Here is a 23,624-nt window from a genome sequence, read left to right as displayed (position 1 = left end):
ATTTTTTTATTGAACAGAATATTTATCCATAAATAATGAAGGAAAAAGGATTGAATTAAAAAGAAGAAGACGAAGTTGAAATTGACATCCCATTTGTATAAAATTTTAAAAAATAAAAATGAAGAAAAAGGAGACAGGAGCATATGGCTTACTTAAGGCCCATGAAAATTACTGAATGTCTCCTCAATAATAGCAGCCCAAATTATGGTGCACCGACACTAGTTTCCCATGTGAAAGGTTTTTATTTTTATTTATTCATTTTAGAAATCATGAATATATAAATCATTTATAAATTATTGGTTTGTAAATGGAATGAATAGGATGATGATGCCTGCTTTTAATCTTATTTGCAAAATAAAAATTATCTTTATCAATTTATAAATGCACATATGAAATCATATAAATAAAAGGAAAATCTAATTTCTAATTATGTAATAATCAATTTTATTTTCTATAATAAATAATAAAACAAATTTTTAATAGATGCTGTGATTACATTAAATATAAATTAATTATAGATGTTTATTTATTTTGCTACAAAATTATATTGATAGTGTAGTAATCACCTCATCTAAACAACATGGAAAAGGAAAAACAATCCATTTCATGGTTTTCCTCTTTTAAGCTAACTAATGTTACGGCAATGTATGATTTAAAAGAGGAAATATTAATTAATGTCTAGTGACACTATATAAATAGATGTTAATAAAAAGCAAAAATAAAAAATCAATTAATTTATTTTTTCCTAAAATAATATTATAAATAAGTGTTATGAGAAAAACATGAAACTTCAAAAGTCTTCAATAATAAATTTATTTGATGTCTAATTCCTTAAAAAAAGAGATTATTAAATCCAAAATGAAGGGAGCCTAAAACCTTTTCAAAAATCAAAATTTCCTTTTCTATATGTTGGACCGTCAACTTCAAATGTTTTATTCTGCAGTCATTCATTTTTCATTTTTTAAAGAGAAAAATGGAACAGTGGCATTTTCGGTATTTAAAGCCAGACCAAGGGCGCTTAGAAAATAAAAATTAATTTCAACAGCGAGAGAGAGAGGAGAGAGAGAAAGACAAAAGGCCGTCTCTCACAGTCACATGCAATAGACCCGTGCCTGCCGGCCCCGGTCGGATTTTCTTCCCGCAATAGCCTGGAACGATATCGTTTTGGATCAGTTTGTTTCCTTCTATATAAAAGAGTCGCCATTTTCACTGGTCAGTCTTAACACAAGTCACAGTGTTCGCCGATCGCTTCGTCTCTCTCTCCATCTTTGGTATTCTCTCTCTCTCTCTCTCTCTCTCTATATATATATATATATATATATATTAATTTTTGATTTTTGTTTCGTGAAATTTAAATCTCGGAGAAAAATTAAGCACATTTCTCGGTCAGATCTTTCATATATATATAAATTTAGTATAATATATTTTTATTTTATTTTATTTTATTTTTAATGTTTATGTGATGTCATTTTCGACATCTAGATCTCTCTTTGCAATTGCTTGATTATCTTTTTAAATTTTGTTGTGGAAACTGGAAATTTCATAATTTGTGGAACCGTGTATTTTTATCTGTATTTAATCAAAGTTAATGAAGAGTTACTTAGATTTGTTCGTTTTCGTTGATTATATCTTTGAACGCAGATTTATAATTAAATATTTTTTTGGTGTATATTTGTTGTTGGCTTTTTTTTTTTTGTTTTAAGTGGTAAATTTGGTTTAATTGAGGCTTTAGAGTCTTTAACTGGTAAAATGTTTTTCAGATTATGGCAGTTTAGAAAGAAAAATTTGAAGTGGAAGTAGGCAGTTTTGTGGCTCAAATATTGCCTAATTTGTGAATGTTGGTTAAAATGTTGGCAGTTAGGCTGTACAGTAGTAGGTATTATAGGTATAAATTGTTAAAAATGAGATGAAATTTGTGGAAGGAAAGATTCAAGCATTGAACATATGATTACTGCTTAAGGATTCTCGATTGCTTGGCTTAGAATCACTTTGTTTTCTGTGTTGATCTGAGATGAAAGATGAGTAGTCGTTGAATATGCAGAAAAAAAGAAAGGATTTTTACTGTTTTCAGCTATGGAGTTCTCTAAACCAACTGGCCAAGCAATTAATTTAATTTTGCTGCAAGTTTGTAAGGTTTGTTCATTGTTGATCACTCTCTGGAATATGTCATTGTTTGTCTATTCCTTGCCTTTCAGTTTCAGACTTTAATTTCTATAATGTCGGGGAATGCATTAAGAGATCTCAATACTTTACCTACACCTGAGAGGAAGAATGACAGCTCCAGTAAAGGGAATTTTACTAAGCCTTGCAATGGGAAGACAATTGAAAATGTTGAAGAGCAGCTGAAGAAAAGCCTGTCTTCTGTTCAAATAAATGGAGGTGAAACTTTAAATTTGCAGCACAATAAAAGCTCCACTTCTGTTCAAATAAATGGAGGTGAAACTGTAAATGTTGGAGTGGAGGTAGCTAATTCGGAAGTAGAATACATTGAATCTGAGAACTTGAGTGATCTAGAAGATGTTGATACATGTCTTAAGGTATAATTTACTTTCGGTTTACACTTCAATTTCTAATATTTGGTGTACTGTTTTCTGATTTGCATATATACCTATTTCAGAAGCTCTTACCTGGACTTGACTCTAAAGATTGGATTCTGGTTGTTGAAACACTCAATAATGTTCGTCGATTATCAGTATTCCATAAGGAAAGAATGCATAGTATGCTGTAAGTCTCAAATTCTTACTTGGTTATCTGACTAGAAAGACTAGAGAATCGGGTGTCTTAGGTTTAATTTGACTAGTGTATTCTGTTCCTTGTTCTAATGTGCAGGGGTGATTTGATCCCTCTTGTAGTTAAGTCCTTGAAGAATCCTAGGAGTGCTGTTTGTAAAACTGCAATTATGACATCTGCTGATATTTTCAGTGCATATAATGATGATTTGATTGATTCTTTGGATCCCCTGGTACTTTCACATTCCCTACGATTTATTGCATATTAGTCTGGCTGCTCCTATGCCTTGGATGGTGCATTTCCATCTTTGATATTATTCTCTTTTGTTAATGTTTCTTCATCTTGGGAAACAATTAAACCTATTCTGGATTTTCTGATGTGTTCAAATATGATTGATACAGCTTGTACAGCTTCTTCTTAAGGCTTCACAAGACAAAAGATTTGTATGTGAGGCAGCTGAGAGGGCCTTAGAGGCTATGACTACTTCAGTTTCCCCTATGTTGTTGTTGCCCAAGTTGCAACCCTATCTGAAGAACAGAAACCCACGAATTCGAGCAAAGGCATCAATGTGCTTTAGTCGTAGTGTTCCACGTCTGGTAGGCAGTTGGGATCTGATATGCTTAGCGCTATTTTATTTACCTGGAAGGAAGTCCATTTTTTTTGCAGTCTTAATCATGTTCAATTTGTTTCATTGGTTTGGATGGTACCGTTGTTTGCTATATTTGCAGCAACATAGTTCATATAGATTTCTATTAACTAAGTTCATTTAAAGTAGTTAGCGTCTAGCTATATATGGGTATTTTTGGTATATATGGTTTGCAAAGCTACTGTTTCTTTTTCCTTTTTATCCCACCATTTTTTCATGCATACTGATGATTCAACCTCTGATATCCTTGTTCACTTATTTTCATGATTGTTTGCTTTATTTTATAGGATTTGATAGATGTCCTGTCGTATTTTATGATTTTTCTTTTTTTATTCATTTGATTTTATCAGGGTGTTGAGGGAATTAAAGAATATGGAATTGACAAATTGATACAAGTAGCTGCATCCCAACTAAGCGACCAGCTCCCAGAATCACGGGAGGCTGCTCGAACCCTTCTTTTGGAGCTGCAAACTGTATATGAGAAGTCCCATGGTCTCTCAACTGTAGTATCTGAGAATCCAGAAATGGGCTCTTGGGAGAACTTTTGTCTGTCAAAGCTCTCTCCTTTAAGTGCACAAGCAGTGCTTCGCGTGACAACAAACATCACTCGGGAAGGTCTCGTTATTGGTTCCTAACGGTGAGTTTTATATCGACCATAAATGAGTTTGTAGCAAGTAATGTCTTCTTTTTAATTTTGGCCACAAATATATGAGCTTTAGTGAGCAGAGTCTACAGTCACCTATTATTGTTTTGGCTTTGGTTTTGTCCTTTTTCCTTGTAAATTCTCTCGAATCATCTCCCATCTTGGTTAAGAAATTAGTCGGATTGGAATTGAAATCGAATTAATGATATTCTTTGCATATGGTTCCCGAAAATAGTATACATTTGCTTCAGCTTTCCATTTTTTTCTTTTTTTGTGCTTAATCTCATAGCTGAATGTTCTATCATATATGTTACATAATGCCATGTATACATGCTGTGAACCGATGACATATAATGGTGTTATTGTTTGCTAGTCTAATTTATTAAATCTTCACTCTCTATTTTTTATATATATTTAGAAATGAGGTATGATGTTTTAATTTTTTTTTAATGTACTTGTATTATATATATATATATTTATATATATATAGATACATGTATGATGTATGTATGTATCTAATGTACCCATGCTAAATCTGGGTAACGTATCTAAGAGTTTGGGTTTAGTTTAGAAGTCTTTATCATATGTTCACATCTTTTTATTTTATTTAATTTTAAAAATGTTTATGGTCCTCCTCTCCATTTCTTAGCTTAAGCTATAAGAAGCCCAAGTTGGATTCAAAACTTAGCTATAGCTTCTGCATTTGTTTGGATAATAATATAACAACTTGTTTGATTAGGTTGGAGCTAAGTTTTAGAGTTTTTATCATTATTTCATTCAAATCATTTATATATGAAAAATATTTTAATTAAATTTAATTATAAATAATTAAAAATATTAGTGTAATTTTTAGAAAAATAACTGAATTAAATTTAAATATATTGTGGAAAATTTTGCTCATGATACACTAGGTCTATTTTTATATGAAATTTTTTAATATATTGTAGTTTGAAAAAATAATTAAATTTAATCTTAATTGTTTTAGAGTTTGTATCATTGCTTAAAAATTATTTTGTACTAATATTACATATTTATAATTAAATTTACATAAAAATATTCTTGCCATATAACTAAATATCTTATTTAAAATAAAAATTTGTTAAAATTTGATTTATATGAATCGAATGAATAGCTCAAAATTTGGAGAGATTTTATTACCATTTATGAAGTAAATAACATATTTTTAAAATTTTAGAACAATATATATATATATATATATATATATATATACTTATATATTTTTAAAGGAGAGTATTTGATATACGTAGTTTACTTTTATTATTCCACAAGTAATTTTAAAAAGTGATAAATATATTTTTTAAAATACTTATTTGTTTAATATTTTATTTTACCCTTGTAGAACACCTATTATATTTTGAATTGTTTAAAATGATTTTTTTAAAAAATATTTTTAATTTAAAGAGTTTTCATTTTTTAAAATATATTTTATTGAAAATAAAAAATACATTTAACTTTTAATATTTTCTTGTAATTGTTTGTGGTTTTAAAGGTAAGGATCAAATTCACATAAATAATGGAGCTAAACGAGTAATTATTGTCTTTTTTTGACAAATCAACCATTTTAATGTAAAACTAATGAAGGGTCAATATTTTTAAATACAAAAATATAAAATTTAATGTTCCAAAATTAAAGTATATGGCTTAAATTTTAAATTTCAGGAAAAAGTATAGTATCATTTGACACATTTAAACCATTTATTATAATTATAATTATTTTTATTTTTATAATTGATCATATTTCCTTTGGATCTTAACTAGACAAATTCAACGTGGCTTGTTTCTTGGACTAGTTTGATAACACAATCCTATATAAATAGTATTAAATTAAAAAGTAATGAAAATATAAATTTAGTTAAGAGTAATTTACACCAACAGTCACTCAACAACTTTGGAATAGTTGACAAAACAATTACCTTACTTTTATTTTAGTCACTCAACTTTTAAAAAAAATAACTGTAGTCAACCAATTTTGCCCGGCCCTTTATTTTTCACTCGCAATAAATAAATAGTCAGTCAAATAAACCCAAATAAAGTCCAAATAGTCTATTTACAACCTTTAATAAACACTAAACTTATACTAGCCCCAAAAATAAAAAAAACAGATCTAGTCCAATGCCCGAATAGCCCAAACATATACAGAGGCCCAAAGACCAATATCCTTAAGCCCGATTTGCAAAAAGGCCCAAACTCGAAAGAACCCAAAAGGGGAATCTCAGCAGCCGAAAGCACTAGGGGTTTCTAGAACACACCAGTGCTGCAATCACGGCTTTCACGAGCGATTTTCTCCGTACGGTCGCTTCTCTATACCTGCAAAAGAATATACGAGAAGAATCAGCAACAGAATATACAGCCAAGTGACAGAAGGAAAATGTATTTTTTATTTTTCATTTATTCTGTAAATTTGGCTATAAAAAGCCATTATTTGTACCTCGATTTTTTTAATCATAGTATACACTTACGCACGCATACTAAATACGAGAGAAAGTATTTCAAAAGCAAATTTAAAAAGGTGATTTTTAGTTTTTTTTACTGGCTTTTAGTTTTTTTTCGTTGAATCGTTTCATTTTTCCTATTCAATCTTTCGATATTGTATTTCAAAATAAAAAGTAATTAAAGCGAAAGAAAATATCTTACTTTGCAAATTCGCCATGGATCTTCTTTGTTTTGTTGAAATAGAAAACAAGGGAGAGATCTTAAGGCTGCAAATTGGTTTCATGACTCAAATGCTCCTCCTGTTGGCGGCGCTTGCTAGATGAAACCCTAAGGGATTGGGCTGATAGCATATACTTTATTTGGAAAGATTAGCTGCGTTTTGGGGAAGGAATGGGAAAAGGAAGGTTAAATGCCCTGTTATTGAAACGGCGCCGTTTCAAAGGGGGGGGGATAGGGTCCGCGTGTCAGCCCGTTTGGAGACCTGGATCCACCCTCTTGCGCATGAAATGGTTTATTTATGTAGCAGGCCCCTCCCCTTTGCGCCGCACTGTGATTAAATCCTTCTTGTAACTATTTTGTTTCGGTTTTCTTTTAAATTTTCCCCAAAATTTGTATAATCTTGTATTTTAATCCATGCCTTCACGCAGTGTTTCAGGATCAGGGACAATTTCGAACATGGTCCCTGTGAATTCAAGCATGTTATATATGAGTCCTTATTTTATTATTAATAGTTTATTTATTTATGCAAATTATCCTTTTTATTTTACTTTGATTTTCATTGAGTAATTTGTTAGACTTATGCTATAGTTTTAAATTTGGTTTTACTTACTCTTACATTTTGAATTACTTTATTGATGTATATAGATTTATTCTTTATTTTTTTATCATTTATATTATTTGTAATGTTCATATTAATTGTATCATTTGTATTATTGGTTATTTATTTGTTGTAATTTGGGTAATTGTGTTTCTACTTGTTGCATACAATTTTATGTAATGTTGTAATTTGCATCATATGTACAGTTAATTGTTTTTTCTTCACCTATTTATGTTATATATGTAATTGTTGGTTAAAATAAAATCATATGTTTTCTACATTATTTAAATTCTAACTATACGTATATATGTATTAAATTTATCTACATTTACTAAATATTAGTATTTTATACATATAATTTTTAGCAAATTTGTATATATTTGCAGTTTTTTTTACGTTATTTGTCGTATATATATAATTTATGCTAAGTTTAAGTTAATTTTATAATTCATATTTAAAGTTATTTTTCTATGTATATATTTTCTTTTAAAGTTATTTATGTGTATATTATATTTCTTTTAAGAACCATATTTTAAATCATATAACTTATTTATTGTATATACTCTTATATTATCCTTATGTATGCATTATTTATGCGTTCCATCAATTCAAATCGTTTTGCTACATGTAAAATTATGTTATATACTATTTGTTTTAAAATTTCCTTTATATATATAGTTTTATAAATATACATCACTAAATTTATTTATGTGTAAATATAATTTTGCCTTTTGTATATAACCTTGTTTTTAGAAATTTCATTATATATATAACTTATATATTTACTTTGTTTCTTTCATACATTATAAATTTCATTTTTTTACAAATAATTATACCCAATTTTACTTGTATATACATGCTTCATAAATTTATTATGTATATTATTCTATATCATGTATTGTCATTCCTTCATATTTAATACATTATTTAAGTTATCATGTGAATTATCAATTTTGAATGAATTTGTGTTTTAAATATTTCATATATAATTTGATTTGAACTTTTTTATTTTATAATAACTATTTCAATAAACATGTATCCTAAATTTTTATGCAAATTTATCAACTTATATATATGATCATTAATTCATCATTTTGTTTCATACATATTTTTGTGCATCATTTTATTTTGTGTTATGTTGATTGTTGTGTATTTTATTTTATATTAATTATTCATTATCCATGCTTAAAGAATTTTTGGTAACATTATACTTGGAATAATTGTATATAATTGTTAGATGTATTAAATGAGGTTGTACTTTGTGTATATTATTTCATATTCATTAACCCTTTTTTATATATATACATTTCGTCAGTAATGCATCAAATATTTCATTTGTTTTAAAAACAAATTTCTAATTTTCTGTCATTCAAAAATTTTGAAATAAGGCAATATCTAATATTTGGGGAATTCGGAAAATCATGCTCAACCGTACTGGGTATGACTTTTCCGGTGAACCAAATATTTGGATAATCTTTTATAATTTTAATGTATGAGATTTTTAAAAGTCGAAAATCAATAGCATTTTAAAGGTATAAGGGATCGTATCCAATCGTACTGGGTATGAAACTGCATATCTTTAAAACGAGAGATTTTTGACTACTAATTTGAACTATTCAAGCATTTTAAAAAATCATACTTTGAAAAATCTTTTCTTTTAAGACCTTTTGGTATAAGGACAGCATCAAATCAATTTGGTACCAATTTTTGGGCGTCATGAGGGTGCTAACCCTTCCTCATGCGTAACCGACTCCCGGACCCATTTCATTTGATTTTACATGAACCAAAATTATTTTTCATTGAATAAAATGTTTTAGTAGGTGGCCCAATCACACCTAAATCAATAGATTGGTGGCGACTCCACATTTTTGTTTTCAAAAGTCGATCCCCATTGTTTTTCAAAATAAAAAAGGGTTTCGACAATAATAAATGAGTCATTTTTACCGTTTTCTATTATAGACATAACGGCAAAGTGACATGGCAAATGACATCTTACTTGAAGAAGAAGAAGAAGAAGAAGAAGAAGAAGAAGAAGAAGAAGAAGAAGAAGAAGAAGAAGGGTTTGTTGTCAAGGATTGAAATAGGACTCTTGAGAGATTCAGTGTCAAGAAAGGCTTTTGAAGTGAAAGCTTTAAATAGCAGAGAATTGAAGAAAAATGGGATTGGTTTAGTGCAATTCTGGGCAAGGGATGCTTGAGAGTTGTGATCAGCCATTAAAGTTTGCTTGCTGGTCACTGCTCTGGACCTATTCCTCAGCATACCTATCTATCCTCTTTTTATTATATGGATATCAGAATAAGACCCTGCCAAATTTCTAATATGAAATAACTGCAAAAACAAGGAAACAATCATAATTTGACTGGAACAAAAAAAAAAAACTATGGGGAAGCAAAAGATAAAAGGGGAAAACCCATATTTGAAAGCTCTTTTTTTTTTCTTTTTATCTGTGTTGAGTGTTTTTTTTTTTTCCATCTTGTTTGTTTCTTCTATCTAATCACTTTGTCAAACTTGTTAGGCAGGAAAGAAAGGAGAACGACAATAAAAAGAAATTGAAACCAAAATTAGGATTTAGAAATTGGTAAAATACTAAAAACCCATATCTTTCTCTCTTTCTCTAGCTTTATCCTTCAATCTTTGTTTTTTGTTCTAGTTACTTATGTACTGTTATTGACCAAAATTAGGTAGATAAGAGTTTTTTTGGCGATTTAGTATTTCAAGAAGAAATTTCTCTATGGTACAAAGTTTAGCCTTCGAAATTTATACACAATAGAAGAATATTGGGAAAAAAAACCTAACCCAATTTAATGGTGGTGCAAGTGGTGGTGGCCGGAGTATTTGTCGATGTTGTTGGTTTGTTTGTGGGGTTAGTTGTATTAGGGTCGTTGGAGACTTTGAGAGGGGTTTTATAGTCTCTTCTTCTTCTTCTTCTTCTTCTTCTTCTTCTTCTTCTTCTTCTTCTTCTCTGTTATTAGGTTTTTTTTTTCAATTTCTTCTTAAATTGGGTGGGTTTCCACTGTGGACATCCAACGTGGCTAGTTAATTGGCCACGTCAGCTAGTTAACTGGCCACGTCACCTATCCCGTTAGGTCTATAACGGAAAATATTAGTAGGTGACTGATTTGTCACTTTTTGATAATGTTAGAGACTGTTTTGTTATTTTTCTAAAGTTGAGTGATTGAAATGAAACCAATATGACTGTTTTATCAACTACCCCAAAATTAAATAATAATTGGTGTAATTAACCTTTTAATTAAATACGTGTGAGATTTGTATTCAAATAAATTGGATGGATGGATCTGAACATTTTTTATTTAATGGAATATAATCATTAAATGCCCTGAATTGTATAAATATGGTTTTACTTGTATTTATAATTTGGCTTATAAGGTTTAAAAGTCAACATTAAGGATATTTAAGAATGTGATTTTCTTTTAAAATTCTAAAAGTAAAAATAAATATACAGAGATAGGGTAGTTTTTATATTAATTTGTCTAACTATTGTTTTTTTTTTTCTTTTAATTTGTCTATCTAAACATTTTCAATATGGTCTACCGAGAAATCAGGCTCGTCTGGTTTAAACAACTTGGGCATCTTTAAACTATCAGCAGAGGAATCAATCAAAGGAACTTTAGATCCTTTTTTAGTGTTTTTAGCAAACTTTGAAGCTAAAATGGTTGCCCCAAGTTGAAAATTTTGTTGATTATCCATGGATGATGATGATGTTCCGTCAATGTAATCTTCATGGTCTAGTAACCTTTCTTCCACATCATCCATGTTGTAATGATAACCATCTTGATCACCCAATGTCCTGTAATAGAAACTGTTCTCTCTTTTAATCAACTCTTTCGCCATCTTCCTCTTCTTAAACCTTCTCCAAGCAGCTTGTATGAAACATGCGCCCCACGTCCGCCATTGATGAGAATAGTATCGGAATGCGTGCTGGAGCTTCTTGCTTTGAAGCCTTTTGAATTGATGTGCGAAGAACTGGAGGTCATCGGCTTGGAGTGCGAAAGCTTCAACTTCCGAAACTGCTTGGACGGTTCGAGTTGAGAGGGGCAGGTTGAGGGTGGAGTTGGGCATTAGAGCCCATGTCAGAAGCTCTTCGCCACAAAAATCACCTGGCCGGAGGGTGATGGAGTTGAAGAAGCCAGTTCTTCCTCCACCAGTCGTGGAGCTCTCGAGTTGGCCTCGGATGATGAAGAGCATCTCGTTGACCGGTTCTCCTTCTCGGACGATGTAATTGCCTTCGGTACTCAACGACGAGACTAGGCGCTCGCACATCGCGTCCAAAAGTTGGTCATCCATTTGTGCGAAGAAAGGAACCTAGCCAAATAAATAAGAGTAGATAAATTTTCCAGTAGATGCTGATATTTGAACAAGAAATACAGAAAGATGACGCACACGGCGAACAAGAGAAAGGCACAAATGGCGTTGAATTTCGCGGCGGAGATCCAACGGCAAAGATTGCAATATAAACTCTTCATCGACACCTCGAGTGGCTAGCCATTTGTATTGAACAAATCGTCGAACACGTTCTTGCAAATCTTCAGGTAATTGACGATGCCTCATCCACTCCTCTGTATCCCTTCGTTTAAGCCTCCACTCCTCAATCCTTACAGTCATTGATTGCAATGATGTCTTCCAGGATAACAAGTTTATTATTATTTCTCATACATATTGGGACATGGATACAATCTATCTTAATGCAATAGCAAGAGTTACCATACCTGCATGTTGCCAATCAAGAGTGCGAACAGAACCAGTCCTAATAAACATATGGCAATTGCGAAAACATTCTCCCAAATATATATGGTTGTCTCCAAATTTTGCCCATATGAACTGCAAAATTGAAAGGAACTCATAATTAATGCATAATAAACATCTTGCAAGCTAAGAACCATCACGAACACTTTAGGTAATGCAATACCTTAAATTTCTGATACCCCACCAAAGGCAGTACAAGTACTTGATAACAAAGTTTTTGGAAGCAACGTCATTAGTGAAGGCAGCTGCAAACATTCCGAATTTGAAATCAGTCTCTTCGTTGGAGGCATCGCAGTTGTTGAGCACGTTGGTCACATTCGCCCAATATTCCCTCTCCGGTTTCACCAAGCTATTGCAATCCAAGAAACTTGGGATGCAAGCAATCACCTTCAAGGCATTCTCCTTCGCGCATTCCGCTTTCCAACACGAGAATTGCCTCGCTATTGAACACAGATACCATATTGCTCCCAATACCTACACGGAACCAAAGCATCAGTTTATAATTTTAAAAAGAAAAGAAAAAAAATAATTATGAGGTGGATTGCGGCTGCATTTCTTACATGACTAGCGAGGACATATAGAAGGAGATTGTATACAGCACCAGCCCAAGCTGTTTTGGCAATTATTCCATTGGATTTGATGATCTTTGAGTTAAGAGGGAAGATAATAAACAACCTTGGAACATATTGAAGGAGCACAATAAGAGCAATGGTGTTGTTTGCATGATCCGTTCTTGAGTGTCTTGTGGTTGGAATCAATACCCATATCACAAACTGCATGCACAAAAAAACTACCCTAAGAAAAATGATTACATTAAATTAAAATTTATAAGAAATGAGAATATTGGTTGAAACCTGAGGTAGTGGTAATGTAGCTGCAAGATCAATGATAAAATCTTTCTTCAAGTACCGTATCGCAATCTCCCTGGCATCCATAACAAGCTCACCCTTTCCGAAAACCCTAGAATTGGGGGCAATGAAACCCGTCCTAAACTTGATTACCATGTTGAAAAGATATAAAAGATCGGCCATAGACCTTAAAACAGTGATGAAGACCCCCATGCTGGAGTCGGAGGCCAAGCATGCAGGCCCCCCCACGTAAGGGAGGAAGAAGTAAAGAGGGTCTATGAACAATGCCATAATGCAAACAATCAAGAACACATGGTTCCAATAGGAAACAAGGTCGCTGCCGGGGTCCAATATTTGGTTATGCCATAGTAGGGAGAAGTCGGTATTATCATTGTCTTTGGATTGTAGTGTAGGACGTGTGGCGGTGGCATTGGTGGCGGTGGTGGTGGAGGTGGCAGGTAAGTAGCGGAACGAAGGGAGTACGCTATTCATCTTCCATTGCGGATTCTGATGCGACACCGATTCCGCGGCGAAAGAGGGGAGGATAGAAAGAAAAAAACAAAACAAAACAAAACAATGTAACTTAAAATTGTATCAAATAAGTTGACATGAAAAATGTATTGAAAGAAAAATACAACAAAGAAAAAGGGCAGAGAAATGGCGTGGCGGTGATACAAGGGAAGGAGAGAGATGATGGATTGTGGAAGAGAAACTGGTTTAGGAGAGAGACGAGAGACTTGCGCCCAACCTTTCAACCTGCATGAAGCTCGGACCCTGCTTCTTTTTTTATCAGGATTTTTAATAAAATCAATGCCCACTGTTATGATTATTTTGAATTATTTGATCTTTAAATAATTTTTAATTTAAATTTATTATGAAATATTAATATAAAATATTTTCATACTTTTATACACCAAATTCAAGTTTTGATTAAGTAGTATATATATACATACAAATTAATGAAAAATGTTAAAATTATATTTATGTTAAATTACAATTGAAGATTATAAAAATCATATTTATATTTATATTTATATAAGTTATATTCTATTTGTACTATCATTTAAGTTCTTAATAAAGTTGGAGTCATAAGATAACTAGATACCAACTCGATTAGGTGAATTACGAAAATATTTTTTCGTATTTAAAATAAGTTGTATTATTCGATGACACTTTAGCCTTTTATTTAAACAACAAAAAAAATTACATGTGTCATTTATATAGTAAAATCTTAATTTTACCACTCAACCAAAATTTTATCTCTAAATATTCTCTACATTTTACTTTTATTATGCATATTTTATTATCTTCATCTCATTGAGATGGTGTATCAAGTCAACTAAGCACCAACTAGGTTAAAGAAATTATGAAGTATCATCCCGTGTTTAAAATAAAGTTACATTATTCGAGAGTACTTTAACTTTTTTTACTTGAAAAAACAATAAAAAATGCATATGATGAGATTTGAACCCATGCAGTTTGTATAAATAAAACTTTAACTTTACCACTAAACCAAAACTTTACCTTAAAACATTTTGTACATTTTAATTTAGTTATTCACACTTTATTGCATCCATCAATTATATATATATTGATAATGTTATTGATTAAGTTGGTGTTATGATTTGCCGTAATTCGGTGTAGCAGATTAAACTAATTTTCGTGCTTGAGGAGCTTGAATATGAGCAATTCTAGTATGTTTTATTTATGCTTTCTTAGTTTAGTTAAATTCAATAAAAAGAACATTTTGAGTCTTTTATTGACCTTAAGGGCTGATTGAGGCCTAAATGTGAGCTAACATACTTAGTAAGTGTGCAGGAGACCATTCAAAGGCATTGGAACTCAAAGCTGGTCGCTATGTTGCAATGTTGGGTGTTCGATGTCGCAACATAGGGAGCAGAATGCCAGGATTGCTATACTGCCTTTGGTGTCGCAACATAGCCAAGGTGTGTCGCGACACACCCCTGAAGCTAGCCTTAAACCGTGCATATTGCATTTGATGTCGTGACATAGGGACTAAGGTGTCGCAACATCAGTTCTATATGAGAAGCACTCACGAGCCAGGGGCATTTTAGCCCGCACAATGAAAATTAAACATGAGAACGTAAGCTAACTTAGGGTTAATGACGACGACAACCCTATGTGACAGCCCAAAATTGACCCTAGTCGGAACGTGGTTTCGGGACCACAAAACTGAGGCATAAAAATAATCTAAAATTTATTTTGATGCCTATAATATGTGTGTATTCATGTGTGACATTTTTGATGTTTTGATTTAGAGCTATAAATGTGAATTTCACTAGAAAGGACCTAGTAGTAAACTTTGAAAGTATGATGGGGAAATGTGTGATGACTAATTAAAGCATGCATGCAAAACAATGGACTTGCATGTCAAATTCCCTTTTATAGGTGGTGGCCGCCATGACATGGTTTATGGGCAAAGAAAACATGTTGAAACATGTTTTGTTAATGGAGCATGAGAGAAATGATTAATAATTAAAATGTGGGAAGAGAAACAAAAAAAATGTGTGTGAGTGTAGCATCCCCCATTGCCGTGTAGGTGATAAAGAAAAACAAAAAATTTGTTCATCTTTTCCCTCCTTCCTTTGGCCGAAATTCTTAAGAGGAAGAAGAGATTTTTGCTTCATTTTCTTTGTTTAGAATAGATCTAGAAGGAGATTTGGCTAAACTTGCATCAAGATTAAGGTATGTATGAGGTTGTGTCATGAGATTCATGCATGTTTTGGTTGCTAACTTGATGTTCATGTTAGCCATGGTTCAAATCCTTGTTATGCCATGGAAATGGTATTTGGCCAAGGTTATTATTGTGTTAAAGCCATTGCATGCTAAATGTGAAGCTTGCTAATGATGCATGCAATGATGGATTGACTACTCTTGAAATTTCTTTGTAGCAATCTTGAGTAAGACATTGAGTTTTTTTTTTTTTGTTTTGTTTAACCATGACCGAAGTTGAAAGGGGCATGATTGTGATGTATTCGCCATGATGCATTCATGAGCATGGTTTATGCTTCTTGCATGTTAGTTAAAATTTGTGTTTTGGATGGTTATGGATACCTTGAAATTGACCTTACACCTATATGTGTATATATGTTTGCACATGATGTTTTGGTTATGAAGAAAGTGATAAATATGTTTCTTTAAAGGAGAAATTTGTTGAAGAATGGTTGTGAAATTTGCATGTACATTCGGCCTAGTGCATGTATAGTATGAAAAACCTTGAAATTATTGTTGATTTGGTGCAAGTATGACTAAGTATAATCGGCCATATGAGTGCTTGATGCTATGTTATAATTAATGAGCTCAAGTGTGTGAATATAATTGTGTGCGGCCTTATAAGGGCTAAGTACCTTGGATTCCCCTTTGATATTCAAACGACTAAATCAATTTACTTGTTAACATAAAGTTCGAGAGCTTAGAGGGCCACAATTGGATAAGGGAAGGAAAAGTGATCGAATAGTCGTTGAAGCTGTTCGACAACATCCGAGGTAAGTCCTCAAGAAATGACCCTACTCAATTATGCGAAATGAAATATGGATGTGTAATGATTATTGATTTATGTGTGTATGAGTATTTGAATGATACCCGGCTAAGTCCCAAGGCGATTATGCTAGTGATATGTTTGTGTTTGAGCCTTAGTAACGAAAACGAAACATGGATGTGTAATGACTATTGATGTATGTGTGTGCATGAGCAATTAAATGATATCCGGGCTAAGTCCCAAAGACATTTATGCTAGTAGTTAAATCCGGGTTAAGACCCGAAGGCAATTATGCTAGTGACTAAATCCGGGCTAAGACCAAGGCATTCGTGCAAGTTGTTAAATCCGGGCTAATACCAAGGCATTTGTGCAAGTCGTTCTATCCGGCTAAGACCAAGGCATTCGTGCATGTGGTTATATCCGGTTGTATTCCGAAGAAGCTTGGGCTGAAGGTGGGCGTTGGTTGCTGTAATAAATTTAATTAGTATGCTCGAAAAGCCCAAAGGATAAGGTATGTTTATATGTGCATTGGAAAAGTCGATATGTTTGAGTAACATTCGTTCAATCGACTAACGAATTTTCAGCTATTGAATTGGTTGATATCTTGTGAAAGTATACAATGATGAAGTGTGAAGTAAGTATGATTATGTGAATGTGTATTAATGAAATGATTCATTTGGCTATGTGAATGTAATGCTTTAGTTAAAGCTGATTTTATTGCTTGAGACTTACTAAGCATAAAAATGCTTACCCCGTTGCTTTGGCTCTCTGTTTTATAGATTTTGTTCGTTAGCGATCGGATACGGGATCATTGAAGTCAAGTCATCCACACTATCAAAGCCTCCATTTTGGTATAATTTTGGTTGAACTTTGAAATGGCATGTATAGGACTACCCTTGTTGGTTCAAATGTGTTGTGATGTACATGTGTACGGCCATGCGAAAATGGCTCGTAGAAGTAAAGTACTAACTTAGACCATTTGTGATTTGTATATATATATATGGTTTCATGATGTGATTATGGATTGGAAATGGGAGTGTTGGTCACATGATCAGCCATTGAATGGCTAAAATGATCATAGGTGAACCTATGTATGGCAAGACTAGTTGGTTCATGGAGACTACAAAATAGGTAAGACCTACCTTAAAAACAGGTGCTGCCAGCTGCAGTGATGGGAATGTGAAAATCACCAAAATTGTAGGGATGGTATTAAATAGTGAAAGAATTATGTAAATGAACCTTGATGAGTCTACTTTCATATGGAAGAAACGAAACGGTCATAGGAGTTACGTGTTAAGAGATATTAAAGTTATCGTGAGACAGGGCCAGAACGGTTTCTGGGTCCCCTATCGCGACTTTGAAAATTTACCATAAATTATCCAGAATTAATTAGAAGTCATTACTAATATGTGCAGATTCCTTTTTGAGTCTAGTTTCATTAGAAACAAACAGCATCAGTATTGAAACCCTGTACAGAGAGATATTCAAGTTGTAACGCACGAAGGTCAGTGTAGTCGACCCCTGTAACATGGGTGACTATAACTAATAAACTGTACCAATTGGCCCGACCAAAAATTCTAGAAATAAATCCATGGATGGATATATGAGTCTAAATTCAGGGAAAGTTTACGGAATCAGTTTCCGAGTTGTGAAACTCGAGATATGCTTTTTAAGGCGACAGCAACGCAGTTTTCCAGCTTGCCTGGAATGTCAAATTGGTCGGTGCCATAAGTGGTTTTGGCTTGTTAACCCCTCGTGTCCGACACCGGCAACGGTCTCGGGTTCGGGGTGTTACACCCTAACTCTATAAATAGGCTCTTAAAACACTTGTTGAAAGACAACTTTTATATTCTAAGTTTTTCTTTGTAAATTTAGTCTTTATTTTTTCCTTTTTTTTTAAACTTTAGTTTTATTTCAGTTCTTTGCTATTGTGGATTTTACGCTTCAATCAATACAATTCAAGATTCTTTAACCCTTTCTCTTGATTCATTATTCATGCTTATCTTTATTATCACGATTATTAGTTCATGAGATCCACAATGAACTAATCCTTTTTATGGGGAATTAATGAGTGGAGATGTGATTAATTAATTACTATGTAGGATTTTCTTAGCAGACCAGTTGTTTAGAAAGAACTTAAACCCTAAGCTTGATGACCCTATGAAGTCATTTTGGTGGGAATTAGCCCAAAATTGGTATGGCTTATCCGTGAACACCTTAACCCCGAACTGGTCTGGACTGTGAAGTCAAGAGATAAATAATTCTTGCTGACTCATTAGTTTAGTGGAAGATCAAGAGATCCTACTAGGGTAGCGACTAGTTGATTGTATAGAAACCCAAAATAGGAATTAGTTATGATGACCAGATCGAGCTAATCACTCATACTTAAATTTGATTAAATTAGAATTTATATTTCCGAAGTTCACTTTCCTTTTGTTATTTTTATTTCAGTATTTATAAAAACCCAAAAATATTTATTTTTATGTTTTACCATACTATAATTTATTTAAACTACTAATTACTTCTATTTGCGCTTAGGTTGACATTAATTTAGTACTTACCTTCCTTTGGTACGATCCTCAGAGCACTAACCTACTTTGTTGTAACTATCTTACAACCTAACCCATATACTTATGGACTCCACCTCAATTCCATATCTTTTAGTTGTAGTATTCATACTCTAGACGTTGGTATGTTTGGAGACGATCAAGTTGTTGGCGCCATTTCGGAGGAGGCAACGTTACTAGATTAGTTTTAATTTTATGTTCAATAGAATAATTAGGAAATATCTAAATTATATATACGATTTTTTTACCAACATTTTTATTTTGCTTTGTGGTTTCAATGTATGACTCTCAGAAGGGGGATAACTATAAAGCTAACCACCGATCTAGAAAGACTAAACAAGAAACGACTCATAAAGGAAGTTGACAAATTAATATTTGATTGCCATAATATGATAAATGACCTCTAACAATATGATGCAGGTGTTAGGAACATTTCTTTTTGATATGAGTTGGTTCCGATCTAGTATCACCCATCCCATGATCTATAGTCCTTATTTTGAATTGAATCCCTCCTTGTTAACATGAATTTCTTCTAATATCAGGTTTAATGATTATACAAAAAAGGATCACATAGCTTTCCTTCGGTAGTTCGAACATATATGCAATACTTTCACTTACATTGGTGTCTCGACAGAAGCTGTTAAATTATTACTAATCCTATTTGCGTTAGGTGGAAAAGCAAGAGCTTGGTTAGATACACTCCCACTAGATGCAATTACTACATGGACTGAATTTGTACAGTTATTCCTTCGACGGGTCTTGCCAATGACTCATGTAATTAGTATTTACGAAAAATTATTCAAATATAAACAAAAGGCTACCGAAACGTTAGGGCAAGCTTGGGAAAGATTTAAAGCAATCCTTAGGTCAATACTGGGAGGAGGTATACATTTTTCAATTCAAATTCAACATTTTTATGATGGATTGGATAGCCAGAACAAACAACAATTTAACATTATAACTGGAGGAAGTGTTTGGAAGAAAACAAGAAGAAATATCATGGAAATATTGGAAAAGTTCAGTGAAAATAAAGTAACTTGGGATATACATCGAGAATTAGAAGCTGCAAAATTTGTAAAATCTAAGCCAAAAGAACAAGCCCATAATACTCTGGATTTAACTATCAGAGATTTTGCTAAATAGGATGAATATGAATCAAACGAGGAAAAATTAGATGATGTTGAATGAGAAAAATAAAGAGATAGCTTTACACTTTATTGGTGGTGTAAAAGTAGAGAATAATTGGAACAAATAATTTCCAACACGATAAAAATGGTTCCTTCCATTGTTAAACCTCCTGAACTAGAATTAAAACCATTACCAAAACATTTGAAGAATGGGTATTTTAGGAGAGCACAATACATTACCGGTAATTATAGTTGTAAGATTAGATTCTAAGCAATAAGAAGCATTATTGAGTATTTTAAAAACATACAAGAAAGCCATTGGATGGACTATCACCGACATTAAGGGAATTAATCCGATATTGTGCCAACACAAGATCAAATTATAAGAAGGGAAAAACTAGTGGTAGATGCCCAGCGTCAGTTAAATCTGACTATGAAAAAAGTGGTGAAAAAGGAATTACTTAAATGGCTAGACGAGGGTATTGTTTATGCAATTTTTGACAGTGAATGGGTTAGCCCTACACAATGTGTTTCGAAAAAAAGAGGATTAACAGTGGTTGAGAACAATAAGAATGAGTTAATTCCAACTAGGATAGTCATTGGTTGGATGGTATGCATTGATTAAAGAAAACTAAGTGATGCAATAAAAAAAAGATCATTTTCTTCTTCATTTTATTAATCAAATGTTGGACTGATTGACTAGAAAAGTATACTATTGTTTCCTTGACAGATATTCTAAATATCACCAAATCTTAAAACATCCAGATGATCAAGAAAACACTACATTTACACATCCTTTTCTCACGTATGCTTTTAAATGAATGCCATCCGGGTTATGCAATACTTCTGCAATATTTATAAGATGCATGATTGTCATTTTTGCTAGTATGTTGAAGAGGGTCTGAATGTATTTATGTATGACTTCACAGTATACAGAGATTCTTTTTAGGAATGTTTAGATAACTTTGACAAAGTCCTACAAAGATGTGAAGAAACAAATCTGGTGCTTAACTGGGAAAAATGCCATTTTGTGGTGAAAGAAGGATTGGTTTTAGGACACCAAATATCAAGAATAGAATTGGAAGTGGACAAAGCAAAGATCAAAGTCATAAAAAATCTTTCTAACCGTACAACAATTCGAGGAGTAAGAAATTTCTTGGGACATGCTGGGTTTTACGAGTGATTTATAAAAGACTTTGCTCATATCTCTAAACCATTGAATTAACTTTTTAAAAATGAAACGCATTTTATATTCGATCAAGACTACATTAAAGCTTTCGAGGTAATAAAAAAAACTTATTTTTGCACTTATAATTATTACTCCTAATTGGTCAAAACCTTTTATTATAATATGCGATACTAGTGATTATGTTGTAGAAGCAGTGCTAGGAAAAAAAAGAAACAACATATCACCCACAAGCGAATGGGCAAGCAGAAGTGTCTAACCGGGAAATTAAGCAAATTTTGGAAAAAGGGTAAATCCAAATAGAAAAGATTGGGTAGCAAGATTAGATGATACACTATGGGCTTATAGAACAACATACAAAACTTCGTTATGTATGTCCCATTACAAACTAGTATGCGGGAAAATTGTCATCTACCGATCGAATTAGAGAAAAAGCATACTGGGCAATAAAAAAATTAAATTTGGACACAGAGTTAGCCAAGAAAGAAAAACTATTTCAATTGCAAGAATTGGAAGAATTTTAGCTTATGGCTTACGAAAACACTAAATTATATAAAAAAAGAAGAAGCAAACTTTGGCATGACACTAAAATAAGGAAACAAGAGTTCGCACCAAGTCAAAAGGTCCTATTGTTTAATTCATGGTTGAAATTATTTCCTGTTGTTAGAATTAAGTGACCCAAATTCTTATTTAAATAAAATACGATGGAAAATAAAATAAAAGTAAAATCCATATAGAACTAGACTTCTTTTATTTTATTTTAGAATAAGGTTTTTAAACCTTATTAAACTCCATCTATTTTATATTGATTAGGATAAGGTGTTTCAATCCTACTAGAATATGGCTTTGCAAGCCTATAAATAGACATAGTCTATTCCTCTTGTATTTGAGTAAAAAAAAATTTTTCGACATAGTGAATTTTCTTCTCCTCTGGCTGTGGTTTTTTTCCGAAAGGGTTTCCACGTAAAATTTATGTGTTCTTTATTTTATTTATTTTATTCTATTTTATTTTTCACAAATTGGTATCGAGCTTCCGTGTTATTCATCTCGATCACGGTAATGGCGTCTTTGAAGTATGAAATTCACTGTTGGATCGCAACACCGATTTGCGTTGTGGCAAATTAAGATGCAAGCGCTTCTTGCACGATGGATCTAGAGGATGCCCCGCTAGGATAGATAAGATGCCTTTGACATTAACGAGATGAAGAGAAGAAGCGTAAGGATCGAAAGGCATTAACACAATTACATCTCGCATTTGTCCAACGAAATTCGCAGGATGTGATGAAAGATAAACCGCCACGCATTATGGAAGAGGCTAGAACAAATATGTATGTCGAAAACTCTAACAAGCAAGTTGCATATGAAGCGGCGTCTTTATGCTCATCGCTTGGAGGAAGGTGCGTCAGACACGAACACTTAACAGTGTTTAAAGAAATTCTCTCAAACTTGGAGGCCATGGAGGTTCAAGATGATAAGGAAGATCTAGGGTTGATTCTACTTTGTTCGTTGCCCTGCCTTATTCAACCTTTAGAGACACGATTTTATATAGCCGCGAGTCTCTCACAGTTGATGAGGTTTATGATTCTTTAACCTCGTATGATAAGATGAAGCATCTTGTGGTTAAACCCAACTCTCGTGGAGAGGGTCTCATTGTTCGTGGGAGACAAGACCGAATGTTGATGATGATCGTGGTAGAACACAGAACGGAATCCTCGTGGTAAATCTAAGGGTAGATCGAAATCTTCAAACAGAGGTAAAACTTGCAACTTCGCAAGAAGAAAGGGCACATTAAATCTGAAAGCTATAAGCTACAAAATAAGATTAAAAGGAGGTCTGCGAATCAAAAGGAAAACACCGAAAATTCCTAAGAAGTGATGTTGTAGAAGACTACAACGATGGTGAACTTCTAGTTGCTTCATCAATGATTCTAAAGTAAGCGAGGAGTGGATACTTGATTCAAAGCTACACCTTCCACATGAGTCCCAATCGGGATTGGTTTACAACTTATGAAACAATGATTCAAGGTGTTGTTTTGATGGGAAATAATGCTTCATGTAAAATCGCAGTGTTGGAACAATTAAAGTTAAGATGTTTGATGGAGTTGTCGAACACTTAGTGACGTGCGGCATGTTCCGAATTGAAAAGAAATTTAATTTCGTTGAGTACTCTTGATTCAAAAGGGTATAGATACACAATGAAAGTGGGGTTTTAAAGATTTCAAAGGGTCCCTTGTTGTGATGAAAGGGCAAAGAAAGATTGCCAAGTTATATGTTTTACTGTGGTTCTATCATTATCGGTGATGCAATTGCCGCTTCTCTTCCTTGTCGATGATGATATTACTAA

General features: G+C 32.8%; 2 protein-coding genes and 1 long non-coding RNA gene across 3 annotated transcripts; 1 reads left to right on the top strand and 2 right to left on the bottom strand.

The window, feature by feature from the left end:
- Positions 1-927: 927 nt before the first annotated feature.
- On the top strand, positions 928-4,251 carry LOC108457778 (uncharacterized). Its single transcript, XM_017756915.2, has 6 exons — positions 928-1,271; positions 2,196-2,537; positions 2,618-2,724; positions 2,830-2,962; positions 3,132-3,326; positions 3,727-4,251. Exons 2-6 carry the CDS (start codon positions 2,217-2,219, stop codon positions 4,009-4,011), a joined length of 1,041 nt encoding a protein of 346 aa, XP_017612404.1. The 5' UTR covers positions 928-1,271; positions 2,196-2,216; the 3' UTR covers positions 4,012-4,251.
- A 1,743-nt stretch (positions 4,252-5,994) lies between these two features.
- On the bottom strand, positions 5,995-7,003 carry LOC108459504 (uncharacterized). Its single transcript, XR_001867360.2, has 2 exons — positions 6,675-7,003; positions 5,995-6,347 (listed from the first exon to the last, which is right to left on the bottom strand). It is a non-coding gene; the product is annotated as an uncharacterized LOC108459504 (long non-coding RNA).
- A 3,665-nt stretch (positions 7,004-10,668) lies between these two features.
- LOC108458904 (cyclic nucleotide-gated ion channel 18) lies at positions 10,669-13,665 on the bottom strand. Its single transcript, XM_017758297.2, has 6 exons — positions 12,909-13,665; positions 12,615-12,827; positions 12,218-12,528; positions 12,018-12,129; positions 11,692-11,928; positions 10,669-11,613 (listed from the first exon to the last, which is right to left on the bottom strand). Exons 1-6 carry the CDS (start codon positions 13,392-13,394, stop codon positions 10,819-10,821), a joined length of 2,154 nt encoding a protein of 717 aa, XP_017613786.1. The 5' UTR covers positions 13,395-13,665; the 3' UTR covers positions 10,669-10,818.
- Between the last annotated feature and the right edge of the window lie 9,959 nt (positions 13,666-23,624).

The sequence above is a fragment of the Gossypium arboreum genome, chromosome 4, assembly GCF_025698485.1.
Source record: "Gossypium arboreum isolate Shixiya-1 chromosome 4, ASM2569848v2, whole genome shotgun sequence".
Taxonomy (NCBI): domain Eukaryota; kingdom Viridiplantae; phylum Streptophyta; class Magnoliopsida; order Malvales; family Malvaceae; genus Gossypium; species Gossypium arboreum.
Note: the sequence above shows the minus strand (reverse complement) of the source record. Positions and strands in the feature narration are given on the sequence as shown.

Bases quoted from the DNA above. Each gene is read 5' to 3' on its own strand.
- LOC108457778 (XM_017756915.2), top strand. From the start codon at position 2,217: ATGTCGGGGAATGCATTAAGAGATCTCAATACTTTACCTACACCTGAG. The intron at 2,538-2,617 runs GTATAATTTACT...TACCTATTTCAG, and splicing joins ATGTTGATACATGTCTTAAG to AAGCTCTTACCTGGACTTGA. The intron at 2,963-3,131 runs GTACTTTCACAT...TGATTGATACAG, and splicing joins TTGATTCTTTGGATCCCCTG to CTTGTACAGCTTCTTCTTAA.
- LOC108458904 (XM_017758297.2), bottom strand. From the start codon at position 13,394: ATGAATAGCGTACTCCCTTCGTTCCGCTACTTACCTGCCACCTCCACC. The intron at 12,828-12,908 runs GTTTCAACCAAT...TTGTGCATGCAG, and splicing joins CTACATTACCACTACCTCAG to TTTGTGATATGGGTATTGAT. The intron at 12,529-12,614 runs GTAAGAAATGCA...GGTTCCGTGTAG, and splicing joins TATATGTCCTCGCTAGTCAT to GTATTGGGAGCAATATGGTA.